General features: G+C 40.6%; 1 protein-coding gene across 6 annotated transcripts in view; it reads right to left on the reverse strand.

Moving 5' to 3' along the window:
* Nucleotides 1–912: 912 nt before the first annotated feature.
* The window catches only part of SRPK2 (SRSF protein kinase 2), an 86,212-nt gene continuing 75,006 nt past the window's right edge, over nt 913–12,118 (reverse strand). For all 6 annotated transcript variants that reach the window (XM_039354448.1, XM_039354450.1, XM_039354447.1 and 3 more), the window contains 6 exons: nt 11,344–11,431; nt 9,462–9,568; nt 8,418–8,583; nt 7,231–7,256; nt 3,966–4,215; nt 913–1,460 (listed from right to left, as the gene is read on the reverse strand). In XM_039354448.1, coding sequence (XP_039210382.1) covers nt 928–1,460; nt 3,966–4,215; nt 7,231–7,256; nt 8,418–8,583; nt 9,462–9,568; nt 11,344–11,431 — 1,170 coding nt within the window. In that variant the 3' untranslated portion in view covers nt 913–927. The remainder of the gene's footprint in view (nt 1,461–3,965; nt 4,216–7,230; nt 7,257–8,417; nt 8,584–9,461; nt 9,569–11,343; nt 11,432–12,118) is intronic.

The following is a 12,118-nucleotide window of genomic DNA, read 5'->3' on the forward strand; positions in this document are numbered from 1 at the left end:
AGGCCTTTGAACTCTGGGGCTGGAGAAGACTCCTGAGAGTCCCCTGGACTGCAAGGCGATCCAACCAGTCAGTCCTGGAGGAGATCAACCCCGACTGCCCTTTAGAAGGCCAGATCCTGAAGTTGAAACTCAAGTACTTTGGCCACCTAATGAGAAGGAAGGACTCACTGGAGAAGGGCCTAATGCTGGGAAAGATTGAGGGCAATAGAAGAAGGGGACGACGAAGAATGAGATGGCTGGATGGAGTCACTGAAGCAATAGGTGTGAACTTAAATGGACTCCAGAAGATGGTAGAGGACAGGAAGACCTGGAGGAACATTGTCCATGGGGTCACGATGGGTTGGACACGACTTCGCATTTAACAACAACAACCCTCTCAATTCCTGGCAAATAGATGGGGAAGAAATGGAGGTAGTGACAGATTATATCTTCCAGGGCTCCAAGATCACCACAGATGGGGACCGCAGCCAAGAAATTAAAAGATGCTCGCTCCTGGGGAGGAAAGCTATGGCAAATCTAGACAGCATACTAAAAAGCAGAGACGTCACCCTGCCAACAAAAGTGCGTATAGTCAAGGCCATGATTTTCCCAGTTGCAATGGATGGCTGTGAAAGTTGGACCATAAGAAAGGCTGAGCGCCAAAGAATGGAGGCCTTTGAACTATGGTGCTGGAGAAGACTCCTGCGAGTCCCATGGACTGCAAGGCGTTCAAACCGGTCAGTCCTAGAAGAGATCAACCCCGACTGCTCTTTAGAAGGCCAGATCCTGAAGTTGAAACTCAAGGACTTTGGCCACCTAATGAGAAGAAAGGACTCCCTGGTTTGGGTCATGAAACATCTGCAAGAAAACCACCCAGCTCAGAGAGCAGCAAGGATCCTTCAGAAGAAGCAACTTCACCGAGAGTTTCCGGAACGGTTAAGATCACGGTTAACGGTCACAGTAACGAAAATGCTTACGTTTTGGCAAGTCTCCGGTGCTGGATGCTGAAACCGTCCTGCTCCTGTCGTGGGATGGAGTGCTTCCGTCTCTTTCGGTTACGGTCGACTCTTCAGAAACCGCCAAACCACAAGCGATGGAATCTAAAGCTCCGGGGAACGCCGAAGCGGAGAATTCCGAATATTGTGATTCTGGAATGTTATGACGTCCGTTTGGCAATTCGCCATTAAATTGTTCGTAAGAGCTGCTGTAGCTGTACTCGCTTTTCGCGTCGGGCGCATCGAGGTTATATTGCTCGGCATTCGGGCCTTCTTCCTCCTCCTCCTCTTCCTCTTCCTCTTCCTCCTCAATCTGCTCTTCCAGGGAGAAAGGGCCATCTATAATGTGGCCATTGGTTTTGGGAGATTCTATCCAAGCGGGATCCGCGGACTCTGAATTGGCCAGTTCTTGTTCCAGGTCCTCGTCCTTCTCCGTGTCTTTTTCTTTTTCCGTGTCGTCTTTCTCGTCTTGGTCTTCTGTGTCTCCTGAGGGATACAAAGAATAGAATTCTTTTTTTTAAAAAAAAACCAATTTTATTGTTTTTTTTAATTTTTAGGACAAAGTGCTCAAGACACACCGTGGTGTTAGGGTAGTCAAACATCCAAAGGCAAAACATATATACGTAATTCAATCAATACATCAAGTAGTCCCTCTCTTTTTCCCTTAAGTAACATAATTTATTTAAAATAGTCCCATTCTAGCTTAAATTTATTCAACCTAGACCTGTTTTTAAAGCTTTATAAATTGACACTACCATAATCAAATTAACTTTCAGTACAAACATTATCAATTCGGGTATCCCTTCCAAATATGTTCCAGTTCCTTAATTTTATCACAAATCTTATTTATTTCTTCTTCCACTAATATCCCTTATTTAAAATGAAATATTAATCTATCCTATACGTATCTAATCCATCCATCAATCAATCTCTTTAAGCTGGCAGAATAAAATCAGACCTTAAATCATTTCCATCCATTAAACAGAATTCAAATTTCATCCAATTAATTGTCGTGACTAATAACATCCATGTTATCAAACAAACCAATCTTCTTATTAGATTAACTCCACATTACATAATGATTTTCTTACAAGTAAACCTATCGTTCTAAAACAGTGGTTCTCAGCCTTTTTTTTCTGGTGACCCCGGTCATAAGGACGTGCCGCGCATGCGCGGTGACGCCCCCATGCGCGGCACGCATACGCGGCGACACCCCCATGGGCGGCAGCGCCCATGCGCAACGTGCATGCGCAACGATGCCCCATGCGCGGCCCACATGTGCGGTGGCGGCCCATGCGTGGCGCACATGCGTGGCGGCACCCCATGCGTGGCGCACATGCGTGGCGGCACCCCATGCGTGGCGTGCATGTGCAGTGGCGCCCCATGCATGGCAGGCATGCGCGGCATGGCGCGCATGCGCGGTGCCGCCAGCTAAAAAAATGCCGGATCGCGTTGTTTGGCGACCCCCGTGAAATAGTCGTTCGACCCCAAATGGGGTCGCGACCCACAGGTTGAGAACCGCTGTTCTAAAAGAACACATAAAGAATAGAATTCTTCATTGCCCATCTGGTTGGACACACAAGGAAATTGTCTCCGGTTTGTAAGTGTACGTAGAAGTAATAGCGATCATCATGATGATAAACAACGTGAAATGCATTCATCATGAATCGTAAAATACAACACATTCATCATAAATTGTGCACTTAGTGATAGTCATAGAGCACTGGCTAAGAAAAACATAAATCATACTAGGACAGGGGTCCCCAACCCCAGTCCGTGGATCGGTACCGGGCTGCGACATGCCAGCAACCAGTCCGCACAGACGAGCAAATACTCTAGGGTCTGTAAATTGTTGCACACATTATGTACACAGTTAGTCAACAGTCATCTTGAATTGCGTCCCAACCTTAATTCAATCAATCAGAATAGAGCTGGAAGGGGCGTTGGAGGTCTTCTAGTCCAGCCCCCTGCTGAAGCCGGAGACCCTATATCATTACTAGATTACTACATTTAGTAATTGCTAACATCAAGCCGAGTAATTTGACTTTATGGAAGCTATATCTATAATTTCTTCATATTTGGTACTAAATAGTAATAGTAATAGTAGTAAAGTTGGAAGGGACCTTGGAGGTCATCTAGTCCAACCCCCTGCTCGGGCAGGAAACCCTACACCATTTCGGACAAATGGCTGTCCAGTCTCTTCTTAAAAACTTCCAGTGTTGGAGCATTTACTGCTTCTGGAGGCAAGCTGTTCCACTGATTAATTGTTCTCACTGTCAGGAAGTTTCTCCTTAGTTCTAGGTTGCTTCTCTCCTTGATGATTTTCCACCCGTTGCTTCTTGTCCTGCCTTCAGGTGCTTTGGAAAATAGCTTAATTCCCTCTTCTTTATGGCAGCCCCTGAGATATTGGAATACTGCTATCATGTCCCCCCTTGTCCTTCTCTTCGTTAAACTAGACATACCCAATTCTCGCAACCGTTCCTTATATGTTTTAGCCTCCAGTCCCCTAATCATCTTTGTTGCTCTTCTCTGTACTCTTTCTAGAGGCTCAACATCTTTTTTACATCGTGGTGACCAAAACTGGATGCAGTATTCCAAGTGTGGCCTTACCATGGCATTGAAGAGTGGTGTTAACACTTCACGTGATCTTGATTCTATCCCTCTGTTAATGCAGCCTAGCACTCTGTTGGCCTTTTTGGCAGCTGCAGCACACGGCTCAGCAGGGCAGAGACAGCCTGGACAATTCCTATTGGCTTTTGAAAGCCAATCGAATTAGACTCTATTCAAGAGAGTCTATTCTATTGGCTTTCAAAAGCCAATAGAATAAAAGGGAGTAGCACAGCTAAGGAAAAGGGGGACAAAAATGGCGGACTGCGTTGTTTGGCGACCCCCGTGAAATGGTTGTTCGACCCCCAATGGGGTCGCAACCCACAGGTGGAGAACCGTTGATTTAATGCATAATAAATAGATGGGGTTAAGAAACTAACTCACCATCTTCTTCGTTCCCAGGTTCTTCGTCTGCCACTTCCTCTAACTCTACAGTTTTTAGTTTAACTTCGGGATGGTACCCGTCCTCTTGTTTGTTGGACGGAGTAGTAGAGGTTACATTTTCTTCTGTTTTTTTCCTCTCCGCTTCTCGCTCCAGTTCCTCTATTTCCTGCAAACGTTTTTCTAGCAGCTCGGCCTGCCTCTTTTGCTTTTTTTTTAGTTTCTTCTTTTTATTTTTAGATATCTTTCCGATCTGGAAGGGGAAAACAGGAAAGAAAAAAAAAACCATCACAAATTAGTCTGGAATCACACAAGACAATTAGTTTGTTAGGTGTCGCTAATCTGCTGATGTTGCATAGATTAGTGATGGAGAGCCTATTACCCCTTCCTGTACGAAAACGCTGGAATCCTAAAAAGCTAATTTTCAGATACAAATCTCTTTTGTTTTTGTGGAATAAAAAAACAAGCTTAATATGCGACGCGGCCGTTTGCTTACCTGCTATCAACCAGCTTAAATCCATTTTTTCCAAACCATCTGCAAAAATCTGTCTGATAAAAAATACAGTCCAACAGTCAAAGCAACCTCACAATGGGAATACCGTTTGGTGTAGTTCTAGTCCAGGGGTCTTCAAACATGGCCCTTTGATGACTTGTGGACTTCAACTCCCAGAATTCCTCAGCCAGCCTCCATTTTGTTTGTTAGATTTAAGACAGGGGTCTTCAAACATGGCCCTTTGATGACTTGTGGACTTCAACTCCCAGAATTCCTCAGCCAGCCTCCATTTTGTTTGTTAGATTTAAGACAGGGGTCTTCAAACTTGGCCCTTTGGTGACTTGTGGACTTCAACTCCCAGAATTCCTCAGCCAGCCTCCATTTTGTTTGTTAGATTTAAGACAGGGGTCTTCAAACTTGGCCCTTTGATGACTTGTGGACTTCAACTCCCAGAATTCCTCAGCCAGCCTCCATTTTGTTTGTTAGATTTAAGACAGGGGTCTTCAACTTGGCCCTTTGATGACTTGTGGACTTCAACTCCCAGAATTCCTCAGCCAGCGTGCCTGGCTGAGGAATTCTGGGAGTTGAAGTCCACAAGTCATCAAAGGGCCAAGTTTGAAGACCCCTGTTCTAGTCCCACCTTAGCCATGAAAGCCAGCTGGGTGACTTTGGTATTTGTGTGTGGGGAAAATAGGAGGAAGGAGTATCGTCTGTGTTTGCCACCCTTGAGTTATTAGTAAAGCTAATAAAGGCAGGATACAAATAAAATTAACAAAGATTTATCTGTGGCCTCAAAAATAATAAAATAAAATAAAATAAAATAAATAAAATAAAATAAATAATGAAATAAAATAATAATAAAATAAAATAAAATATATAAAAAATAAATTAAAATAAAATAAAATAAAAAATAAAATCTAAACTAAACTAAAATAATAAAATAATAAAATATAAAATAAAATAAAATCTAAACTAACATAAAATAAAATCTAAACTAAACTAATAAAATAAATAAAATATAAAATAAAATCTAAACTAAACTAAAATAATAAAAGAAAATAAAGAAAACAAAATAAAATCTAAACTAAAGTAAACTAATAAAATAATATACACTAAAATAAAATCTAAACTAAAATAAAATAAAATCTAAACTAAACTAATAAAATAAAATAAAATAAAAAACTAAACTAAACTAAACTAAACAAAATCTAAACTAAACTAAAATAAAATCTAAACTAAACTAAACTAAAATAAAATAAAAACTATATTAAAATAAAGTAAGTGTGCAGTATGGGGGCATAAAAGTTATTTTTACCCCACATCGTAGAATGTCGTGTTCTGAAGCTTTTGGGTAGCTACTGCCCATTAAAACTTAATATGGAGTCTTTCCTACAAAATATACCCAGTTCCCACTCAGAGGTTAGTTTCCTGGAATGGGCCAGCTGGAATGTACCATTTTGCAGCCATCAAAAGCAGGACGTAGGATGCTGTTTCAATCTGCCTTTTTTTTTTAAATTTCATGTTAAGAATGCATTGTTTAAGAAATGCATGGTGGACAGCTCGGTAGCTATCAGAACGGACGGTCTCATCTTAAATTTCCCATTATAAATGCAGCTACTAAATCTATTTCGGCATTTAACTGATCCCACCTAAAACGCTGCCAGTTTCCATTATATTGTGACCATCGATATAAATTAGCAAAGCTATAAAGCTGAAGGAAGGCTGTTAAAAATCGCACTGAAGTCAACGTTGAGGGTGAAAAGGGGGGGGGGACGACACAGAGCACGGTGTATCTTTCTATACAGAAATAAATCCAATAAAGGCAACCGCTATAAAAATTCCCTACGCGGTCTTATTAAAAAATGTGCTAAGCTAGTGAGATCCCTTCTTTCTTTCTTTTTTCCCACCAATCGTTGTTGAAATTTTCCCTTGCTTCGCAAGCAATTTGTCACGAATTATGGAAATTTCATCTTTGAAGAAAAATATGTTGCATAGCTGCTATTTTGGGCGAGTGGCATTTTAATGCTTAACTGCAGACAGGAATGTAGCCTTCACAGCCACACCAGAAGAAGCAAGCTATTATACACACCACACATGCAATAAAAATTCAAGGAAGGAAGGATGGGATAAATGACTTTCTCCAAAATAACCCTCTGGGTCCTGTCAAGTCTCCCCACCTATTTGTGCAGAGGAAACATATACAGGTCGTCCTCAATTTACAACAGTTCGTTTAGCGACCTTTCCAAGTTACAAGGCACGGGGAAAAAATGGCTTACGACCATTTTTTATCGTTTTAACTGTTGCCACATCAATCCCCAGGGTCACGTGAACAAAATTCAGATGCTTGGAAACTTGTATGTATTTACGACGGTTGCAGGCTCACGTGATCCCCTTTTGGGACATTCTGACAAATAAAGCCAATGGGGGAAGCCAGAACCACTTAACAACCGTGTGACTAATTTAACAACTGCAGTGATTTACTTTAACAAATGTGGAAGGAAAATCGTAAAACAGGGCAAAACTCATTTAACAAAGGTCTCACTTAGCGACAGAATTGTTGGGCTCCACTGAGGTCGTAAGTTGAGGACTACCTGTACTTGGTGGTTTTATTTAAGCTAAGGGGCATAACATGTTTTAAAATCCAGTGGCAAATATAATGCATGGTGAATGTTATGCAGAAGACTTGACGTCAGATAACATTTAAAATGTTTTTATCTTTCAACCATCCAAACAAAAGAATCAGGTACCTAATAACAATAATGTGACGGTACTTACAGGCTTTTGTTGTGGGGCAGTGCTCACTAAAAAATAAAATAAAGAGACAGCCAGAGTCACATTTAGGAATATTCAAGTGTATGTTTAAAAAAATAGCAAACAATGGATATAAGACTCAGCCAGAGACAAATTCCTTGTGTGTCCGATCACACTTGGCCAATAAAGAATTCTATTCTGTCCTGTTCTGTTCTATTCTGTATTTGTATTCTCTATTCTATATCCTATTCTCCCATCTATCCTGTTTGGATCCCAATGTTCCTAGCCAAGCAACAATCCATTCCAAACTCTGTTCTCCTTCCAGAAAAACCTGAGACGTTCAGTCACAGGATGACAACATTATTACAGGCCGAGAGAGATTTCTATATATTGCCCAGGTAGAACTGGAACGTTCAATCCAGCTTCAAACCTGTTCAAAGAATGAACTAGGATGCGCAAATAAAGGTGTTGGGAAATGTTTTGACCTCTCTAACAAAGTTAAATGAATGGAATGGAATGGAATGGAATGGAATGGAATGGAATGGAATGGAATAGAATAGAATAGAATAGAATAGAATAGAATAGAATAGAATAGAATAGAATAGAATAGAATGGAATGGAATGGAATGGAATGGAATGGAATGGAATGGAATGGAATGGAATAGAATAGAATGGAATGGAATGGAATAATGAAGAATAGAATAGAATAGAATAGAATATAGGAATGAAGAACAGAATAGAATGGAATGGAATGGAATAGAATAGAATAGAACAGAAAATATGGAACAGAACGGAACAGAACAGAATAGGAATTCAAATGGAATGGAATAGGGAACAGAACAGAACGGAACAGAGCAGACAACCTTTATTGTCATTTTTTACTGCGGGCACATTGGCACACATTAAAAATGAAATTTTGTTGTTTGCTCTCTCCAAAATGTACACATACATAATACACATTTAAGCATGCTATATACAACATATGTATAAACCTACGCCCTTATGTATAAATAAATATAAATATTAATCGTGTGTGTGTGTGTGTGTGTGTTAAAAGAAATACACTCTTCTTCCTTTCGTATGGCAAAGTGGCTGAAAATTTACACGTTCCCATTAAGCGCCTTTAAAACGTATTATCATTCCCATTAAGCAAAATCGACCCAGGGTTATTACACCATGGCTTGCTGAAAACACGAAATTTTAAACTCTACCTGCGGAGCCAGAGGGAGGAGGGGCTCCTGCTTTCTGCCACTCAGTAGCTTCCGCCGCCATTCTCCGCACGTAGGTGTCATCTACACACATCAAGATGTTTTCTGGTTTGATATCCGTATGAATGATCTTACATTTGCTGTGGAGGTAATCTAAACCCTGCAATACCTGATTACAAAATATTCAGATGGAGAATAAGGGCATTACCATCAAAAACAGCCACGCGGGTCAGGATTCAACAGTTTTAGCACCAACAGGAGTTTATTCCTAGCCTTCCAGATGTTGCTTAACTTCAGCATTACGAATAGGGCGACATTAAAAAAAAAAATTCCCCAAAGTAATATTCTGAAAATCATGAGCCCTGGTGGTTAGAATGCGGTACTGCAGGCCACGTCTACAGTTCGATCCTGACCAGCTCAAGGTTGACTCGGCCTTCCATCCTTCCGAGGTTGGTAAAATGAGGACCCAGATTGTTGGGGGCCATAGGCTGATTCTGTAAACCACTCAGAGAGAGCTGTAAAAGCACTACAAAGCAGTATATAAGTCTAAGTGCTAGTGCTATGCCTGTATTAAATGCTATGTAAGACTGGCTGAGACAAGCACAACGTCATTTCATGTACTGCTACATGTTGTAACATGCAGTTTTTCGGCTATTAAGAATAATGTCAGTAACTAATTGTCTAAACTGGAACTCCTCAAATATTCCTATTTCCAAGTATTAAGATCTCGGTGTTTTATAACTTTACACTCATGAGGAATTCCTGGACAGGTTTCTCCTTAACACCACAAATAGCTGGAAGTAATCCAAAAAAAAAGGGGGGGGACTAAAAACACAATATTTCCACGTTTTGCTGGACCAGACATGTCAAGCTTGCGATGTCACGTGACGTCGCGCAATGTATCGGGACAGTTTTGCCTTTGCCGGCAATGGGATGGGCACAGCTTCCGCGTGACGCATGCGGCCCGCGGGCCGGCAGTTTGACACCCCTGTGCTAGACAATGATATATTAATACCTAAACTGACATATTAAATACCAAAACCTTACCTGTTTTATTATACTTTTTACACAATGGATCGGAAGGCCCTGATAGCTGGACTTAATTATCCATTTTAAAAGGTGATGTCCGAGTACCTCAAAAACCATACAGACATCTGTGTTTCCATTAAGGATAAATGGCAAGGGATTTTTATTGGCGCACAATTGTGTTTACAGAGCCATTACAAAGAGGAATTCTGCTGCAATTGCACGATGGAACGGACTCTTTTGCAAGGTTCTTATATAAAGTAAAGACAAGCGTTAAGATAAATTGCACAGCCCCAGACTGGACCCATCAAGAATAAACATGGGCAGATAAATACGATCATGAGGACCAGTTTGGTGTGGTGGTTAAGGCATCACGCTAGAAACCGGAGACTTGTGAGTTCCAGTCCTGTTTTAGACATACATCCAACTGAGTGACCCTGGGCCAGTCACTCTCCCTCAGCCCTAGGAAGGAGGGAATGGCAAACCACTTTTGAGAAACTTGCCAAGGAAACTGATGGAGTATCCAAGGATCGATCACAATTGAATGGGGGGGGGGAAATACGAGCAGGGTCTACAGATTAACTTTATGAAATAAAATGCTTTAATAAAATAGCGAGAGAAAAAAATAAAAGCTCATAATGTATGCAGATGAGATGGCTGGATGGAGTCACTGAAGCAGTAGGTGTGAATTTAAATGGACTCCAGAAGATGGTAGAGGACAGGAAGACCTGGAGGAATGTTGTCCATGGGGTCGCGATGGGTCGGACACAACTTCGCAATTAACAACAACAACAATGTATGCAGAACATCCCTGTGACACCAACTCATGCGACTGCAAAAGGTATTTTCAGTCTAGTATAAGCCAAAAGAACGTAAATTATTCCTGTAGCAATGACGCCTTGTAAATAATTACAATTATAACAGGGATCTTCAAACTTGGCCCTTTTATGACTGGTGGACTTCAACTCCCAGAATTCCTCAGCCAGCCATGCTGAGGGGAAAGGGAGAGGTTTCCAAGCTGAGCCATGCTGGCTAAGGAATTCTGGGAGTTGAAGTCCACGAGTCATAAAAGGGCCAAGTTTGAAGACCCCTGAATTATAATGAAACATCGATCTGTTATAGAATCAGCTGGTGTTTTATTTAGTGACAGTGTATATGTTTGACTGTCAAAAGTAGACAATATGGAAACAGACCCATTCCCATAGATATAAAAATAGACAAAGGTGCAAATATAAATATTACATTGCATTATACAAATTAAAAGATTACAAAATAAATATTGTATATTGTAATATAACTTGCTAGTTGTATTTACGGCACTCAAGGACATTGAGTTTAGAACAGTTTAGAACATGAAAACCTTTATGTGGTCAGTATTTTAAGAAAGGCTGGCTATTTTGAAAGATAACTCCCGTATAAACCTGAATAATCTGAAATTTAAAGTCTTATTTTCCAAAAATATAAAAAGATAAACCCCGTATAAACCTGAACAATCTGAAATTTAAGTACAAAAGTACTTCCAAAAGTACAAAAATATTCAAATTATTACAAAAGTTATTGACCATATCACCTATTTTTAAAAGTGTAAAAATGCCAATTTTGGAGTTTTATAAGAAAATACAGGTGAGCACTCAAAAAACATATGACTTTCTTTAACCACTGTATGAAATGTCTGAACGATCGCTGAAATATCCTTATACTTTAAAAAATATTTATTTCTTAAAATAATAATAAAGTTGGAAGGGGCCTTGGAGGTCATCTAGTCCAACCCCCTGCTTTCTACAGCATTTCCCACCATAATAATTCATTCTTAGAGAACTGACCCACTAACGTAGCATAATATTCTGAAGGGGATGAACAAGCTCTTCTAATATTGCTTAAAAAGGAAAGGCAGAAAAGATACGTATGCCGTTCAAGCCAGAAATTTTAAAGTCGTCAATTAATTGCACCACCATGTCTTTATTTGGATCGTTAGGGTCACTTTCACGGACCTAAAAACAAAGACGAGAAACATCATGTTACAGTTTAGATTAAGAAGCGGCAACATTTATATTTTAACCACTTATTTTAAAGGCAAGGCAGGTATCATAGTTCCAAAAGAGAAGTCCTAAGCAAGAGGTTTCCTTAAAAAAAACCTATTTATTGGCTACAAAGTACGGGCATGGTCAAAGATGAAACCAAGACCGAAGGCATAACTGTAGGTTATTATGAGAAAGAGGGTATAAATTTGATTTTACACATATTAACTGCGGCAAGAATTGTACTCCCTCAATATTGGAAAAATGAAGATCTACCAGCGAAGGAAGTGTTAATTAAAAAAAATCTTAAAAGTGTGCAGAAATGGATAGATTGACTTTGAAAATGAAAGAGAAAGAAGACTCATTTTATTTTAGAACAGGGGTGTCAAACTCAATTTCACTGAGGGCCGCATCAGCACTGCGGTTGCCCTGGGGGGGGCGGGTGGGTGTGGCTAGAGTGGGTGCAGCCTACTGGATGGGTGTGGATGGAGTCGGTGTGGCCTACTGGGTGGGCGTGCCCAGTTCTACATCATTCGTGTCAAGGGTGCCTGTGGGGGCCTGGGCAGGAGTGGGACAGATCTGAGGGTCTTTGGCAGAAGGGGGTGGGACCGGGGCAAGTGCAAGTGCCAAGATGGCCACCACAAAATTGTACATTGGCTC

This window comes from Crotalus tigris, unplaced genomic scaffold (genome assembly GCF_016545835.1).
Source record: "Crotalus tigris isolate CLP2741 ecotype Arizona unplaced genomic scaffold, ASM1654583v1 scf7180000018553.2237530, whole genome shotgun sequence".
In the NCBI taxonomy this organism is placed as follows: Eukaryota; Metazoa; Chordata; class Lepidosauria; order Squamata; family Viperidae; genus Crotalus; species Crotalus tigris.